Source organism: Tigriopus californicus, chromosome 6 (genome assembly GCF_007210705.1).
Source record: "Tigriopus californicus strain San Diego chromosome 6, Tcal_SD_v2.1, whole genome shotgun sequence".
Taxonomy (NCBI): domain Eukaryota; kingdom Metazoa; phylum Arthropoda; class Copepoda; order Harpacticoida; family Harpacticidae; genus Tigriopus; species Tigriopus californicus.
The window spans coordinates 4,807,318-4,813,317 of NC_081445.1; the positions used below are offsets into that span (position 1 = coordinate 4,807,318).

The 6,000-nt window shown below is 41.2% G+C and overlaps 1 protein-coding gene across 1 annotated transcript; it reads right to left on the minus strand.

Moving 5' to 3' along the window:
* Nucleotides 1-364: 364 nt before the first annotated feature.
* On the minus strand, nt 365-2,134 carry LOC131882191 (adenosine deaminase 2-like). Its single transcript, XM_059229257.1, has one exon. The coding sequence runs from the start codon at nt 2,023-2,025 to the stop codon at nt 454-456; it is 1,572 nt and encodes a 523-aa protein (XP_059085240.1). The 5' UTR covers nt 2,026-2,134; the 3' UTR covers nt 365-453.
* Nucleotides 2,135-6,000: the final 3,866 nt, after the last annotated feature.

The following is a 6,000-nucleotide window of genomic DNA, read 5'->3' on the forward strand; positions in this document are numbered from 1 at the left end:
CCACATTTGGTTGTCCATTTTCCGGAACAAGTGCAAATCCATCGTGGAAGCCTTAGCACGGTTGTTACTTGACTTGACTTTGGCACTTCTATGTCCTTTGAGTGTCATAGAAGCCATCCAAGAATCAATCATTTCTCTTGGACAGCAGCCAGGAAAAGTTTGTTCAATTTGTTTGAAATTTGCTCAGTAGATCTCCCCAAGTTTCCAACCTCGAGGAGGCCTCGATGATTTCCCAACCAAAGACCACCAAGAACTTGAAACACAGAGTTGCCAGGTTCAAACTTTCCAAATTTTGATGAATAATAGTTTCTGAACAGCAAACCAAAGTTCGAGTTGACTTTAGAAGAAATAGTTGAAGGAGAAGCAGATTCGCGAAATCATCTATTTTACCAAACCAAGGTTTGGTGGAACAGGCTTCTCAGCTTGCGTCATAGATTTCAAATAGTGTGCCGGTTATTTGTGAATCAACTGGATTTCAGGATCCACCGATGATGCAAAGGTATCCATGAAAGCGTCCCATTTACTCATGACCAGATCTTGGCACTGTTGTCGCTTGGTTTCATCCACAAATCCGGCATATTTGACCGAATTTAGAACAAGTTTTTTCAAGAGACGCAGATCCATATCTCGGCCTGCCATTCCCATAAAAGCCTCGTAGAAGTCGTAAGAAAGGCCCGTTAAATCCCAAGTAGCTGGATCATCGCTGGAAATCACGAGCGGAAATCCCTCCTGGATTAGAACCGCTCCTGGATGGTTGCGGAGATCGTGAACCAGGCCCAAGACTTGGTTAGAAATTGGGCAGATCTCAAGTGGAACATCGCGTTCCCGGGCTAATCGCTTCGCTTCGGGATGTTTGACGATGGCGTAGCCGTGGCCAATTCGGGTGGTGTTCAAGAGGAGGGCATCGATGATATTGATATCAGTGGACACGCCTTGCCAATCGGTCTCTCCCGCATGAAGAAAGTATTTCAGTTTGGGATCGCTCTGTTTGGCGGCAATCAAGGCATCGGCATAGTCAATTAAAGGACGGCCTTTGTCCTCTTGGCCCACCAAGTCGAATCCTACAAAAAAACCGGGATGGTTGGCCATGAGGGTTTGGGCCATTGGAATGTACTCAGAGAAGGTCTCGTCCGTTACCCCTCGAGTCGGGGCGAAAATCATATGAGTACCACATGAATCAGGGTTGCCTTGAAGAAATTCATCGGCCACCTCTTGGTAGATGGCAGCAATTTCGGTTTGGGACAACTTATTGCAGGGACCCAGATCCTTGCAAACCTCATCGGGAAGAACTGTCCGAACCTCCAAAAGCTGAACATTATCGGCATGGAATTCCACAAGCGCTTGTCTGAAGTAGTCTCGAAAAGCAGGCTCGTAGCTGATCAAAGTGGTGACTGTTCCCAAAGCGGATCCAAATGCCTCCCAAACGGCGTTGACATCGGGATAGACTTCATCAGGGTTGGGAACATTGATGACCAAGTACCGCTTGATCAGATAATCCACTTCCTCGCTCCCCAAGTCTTGTCTGAGATCGGCCAAGGAATCCCATTTAGTGCATTGATCGTCGGGGTTCAAAGCCCAAGAAAATCGCAGTGAACCGTGATCGAAGCAAGCCCACAAATTATCTCGATAGGTCAAATTAGCAATGGCCCAATCAATGGAAGCTATCGAGATGTCATGGGTGTGAATGGCTCCTCCTTTGGGCAAGGACTGGATGAACTGGAACACGTTCGAGGCTTCAATCTCAGACTTGGACACAAATAGACTCTGAGCGGGAGGATACGAAGAAGATTCGAAGGCAGAGTCCAATTCCGTGTGCTTCATCTGCATCAGCAACTTGTTAACCCTTTCTTCATTGGGAGATAGGGTCAGTTCTGACCCCATAAAAGTATTGGCTTCAGCCTCTAACACAGCAGCTCGCTCTGAATAGAAGTCAGCGGAAATCTGGTCACTAAGAACGAGAAGCAAGAGTCCAAGAAGTCTCCAAGAGTTGGCCATGATCTCAAGATATCCACGCACTACCTTCATGAGAACAAACGCCAACTGTTATCGAAACAAATTCAATCTCGACATTTGACCCCAATCGATATTAATGTTTGTACGGGGCAAGGACGCCTCTACCCTGGCTGGACACACCATCGTCACGTTAAGAATAAACAGCTGTGAGACATTAAAAGGGCAAAAATGTTTGAGAAACTCCTTGTACGTGGTAATGATGATAAACATATTTGCTCGTTTAGATATGATCCGTCATATCTGAAGAAGGTCCCAGGGGAATTGTGGGAGGTTGCATTGCCTGAGTAGACCAACTTACCGATAAGTTCAGTCGCTTTAAGATAAAAATTACGACTTTTCGGCAACAACGCAAATCATCATCACTGTGAAGTCACATTCAAATCAATACTGGGTTATTTTTTCATATTTTTTTTAGTTCTTTGGAACAAATTGTTAAGACTAATCAGCACTGAATCATGAACAAGTATATCTCAAAAAAAAGATTTTAACGCGGACCGAGAACCTCTCAATCACGGACAAGGCTTTGTCGGTGGAAAGAGGGGAAGAAAAAAGAAAGTGATAATTGTAAAATAAACTCCTTCCCGCTCAGCGGCTTGGTCGCAAATGAAAAACAGTAAAATACAAAAAAGGAGGATAAACATAACGGCATAATGGCTAGACCTAAAAAGGTAGAAAAAGTCAGCGAAAAAGGTAACTAAAAGGTTTAAAAAATTGACAGAAAAGGTAACTTAAAGCTGAAATAAATTGACAGAAAAGGTAGAAGAAAGGAAACAAAATCAGTCGTACAAAGGTGAGATTTGAACAATAAAATTTGTCAAAAAAATGGTTAAAATGGAAAGTTTGTTAAAATATGCTCAAAAGATGATATCATATTTTCTCATTTTTTGGCAAAAAATCAAAGCAATAGAACAAATGCACGTTTTTGTGAAATAAACAAGAATTTAGGTGTCGTGAGATTTTTCGTCAATAAAAAAAAGTCAGTTTTTGATCTCATCAAAAAGGTTGCTCATATTTACCACCATATTTCAAGTTCCTTTTTTTCAAGTCAAAACCACTGCAACAGCAACTAAAACATGTCAACTCTACCGTTTTAACAAGTGAGCATGAAAATGCCAAAAAAGGCACAAAGAAGTATTCCCCCCCCCATGAGGTTTCATTCAGGTACTTTGTCAAAAAATTTTGGCCGAAAAGGGTAAAAGCCCAGGTTTTGAGTTTTAACTTCTTCTCTTAGGTTTAATAATGACAGATATGGGCAAACAACAAAAATTAAACGTCCGAAACAAATATAATGAAGGTTCAGTTGATCAATTATCAGATGAGAATTAGGATTCGCTTAAATGTCAACAGCTTACTACACATCCAAAAAATGAATATGTGCACCTAACATGAGCAAAATGAAATAAAACTGTAACCTGCTAGACTTTTTTAACTTTTAGGAGAGACTTTTTCTGCACAGTTTGGCAAAATAAGGCTCGTTATTCAACTGGCCCGCAGTTAAAAAGTGTCGTGGTCGAGTTCTATCGATCATTTGATCAACCGTCAACAAGCCACAACATTTGGAGGAGTGAAAGGTACCACTGATTTTTAAACGGACTGATTATAGTTTGGCTGAAATCATAAAAAAGGCAATTGTCTCTTTCGAGCTTAGGTTTCTTCCCAAAGCAACGAAATTAAAAAAAAAAAAAAACATCGTTTTTTTTTTCAAATTCCCTTTCGTCTCTTTAGAGCTGAACTCACGTAACTATTCATGCGAGACGCTTTTTTGGGAAGTGCTTTTTGAAAGAGAATGGATATTGGGTATTGAGCATTTTAATAGGCATGTCATGCTTGAGAGCTTGTCTGGCATTTTCAGTGCCATTGACTAAGATTGACAAGCACTCCGTCCATCAAATCTAACTTGTTGGTTTCTTTAGGTGCTAGCACAAATAATAAACCATATTTCAAGATATCATTACGTTTACTCGACGTCCAGCCATATTTTTATCTTTCCGATCGATTTCAAAAAGACCTAGACGGTTTCTCTCTTAAGTTTCAAGAATTGTGGTTAGTTTTTGATATGTATTAACAAAAATAAATCGGATCCGGTGGTCCCTCTTTTGGTGTTGCGTGAGCAATACATCGTGAAGGCTGGTCTTATGTTGTCCTTGGTTTTTGGCTTTGAAGGTCCCCTCCATAGAGTTTTCGGGTGGATCCTTAAAGTGGTGCCAGATGCAGGTTATTCTTTTCCGACCGGTTTACAGTGTTGTTCCGAAAAAACTCGCTCTGAACTCAAAATTCGTTTGTTGTTGTTGTTGTTGTTGTTTATTCAGGAACTCGCAGGGATAAAAGGTTTTATAATGAAATTTGCTTAGTTGCTCAGACATTGTTCTGAAAATAATCCATATAACACTTCACGTGATGAGATTCTTTTTTTTAGCAAACTATATTTCTCGCTTATTCACCCACGAGGGTCGCAAAACATCTCTTTTCTATGAGCTCATTTGAAGATCTTAAACATTAATGGTTCATTGCTTAGTTTCGGAAGACACTATTTAAAGACAGCCAGCCTAGACTTTTTGCGAAAATTTTATCTAAAAAGGCCCTCATTATACGATGAAATTTTTTAGGACACACTATTTTTTGACTGCCCTGTAGAATGCCGTTTTGAATAAACCCTTTCAGCATAAATCGAACGACCCATTGCGTCTGAAAGGTCGTTTGAAATGAATTCTGTTCATAGGAGTCCTTTTTATCCCAGGTAAGGTACTTGGAATTTTCGAAAGGACTCCTTCATTACTCTTTCACAATTGGTGCCCAATGTGTACGTGCTCCCATTGGCCTCGTTCAGGCCTATTATCCTATAAATTGAGGCCCTCTTCTTCTTTGGCTGGGGACGCTCCATTACCAACAACGAACGGGCCACAAGAAAGTGGAACAGCCAACCAATCACACGGAATTTGGTCTAAAGGCCAATGGGACTGAAAACAAGAGCATGGATTTTAGAGTTACTAACGGCATTCCCTATCCCTGTGGGAGTTGTTGGGGCCGAGTTGGTACATCTATTTTCACAAAAACAGGATTGATTGTGTGCGAATGATAGTGGAACCTCACGTTGAGCCCATTGGGAAGATTTCATTAACCAACCGACTTGTGAAAGAGACATTTCGAACGATTCATTTAATTGAATCTGACAGCCTTGAAAGGTCTCCTGAATTCCTTTGAATAATGTAATTAATCACACGAGATAATGCTCATATGAACATACGAAGCCCAATTCTCTTTCCCATAACAGTTATTGGAGGTTCTCAAAGATCTTTTGGCAAAAAGTTTTTATTATTGAGACGCCATGGAAGCAAATGGGCTCGTTTTCGGGCTCAATGATGCTTTTGTGCTCTTTGACGCTCGACCAAATTGCTCTCAAGTAATGCCATTTTTTATGAGATGCGGCAAAACATTGAGATCTTGGAGCTCCTTTTCTTACCAACACTCCTCAACACTTCAACCCGGACCGAAATAGCAGCAAAATAAACCCTAGAATGAGTTGATTTTGTGTACCAGCAGCGATTGAACCAAAATGAAAGAGTAGTACTAGTCGTTATTGATTTTCGAAGCTCCTCCTCTGAAGGGAGAGAATGGTCTAACTTCTTTTGCTCTGTGTAAACTTTTTTCCTGAGTCTCCGCGAGTTCCCCATGAGTTTTGAAGTACCGCATAAAATCCACTGCCTTTCCCCTGTGTACTGCCTCCAAAATCCTGGAGTATGCTGCAAAGCGACGTCTCGAGAATTCATTTGAATCTCAAAGACGTGCTCTTGAAAATTCCCACACAACTTCACTGGGACTTGTTCAGTAATGAAGCGAAGCAAGGTATTTCCATTTCCTACCTGTTCCAATATTTCTTTTCTACTTTCCTTCGTTTCATACATAGAAATGAAGAACGCTCGCCAGGGGATCGGCTGAGAGGTGTTCAATTCAATCGATAAGGCATGTCAATCAAAGGCTAATTCCCGT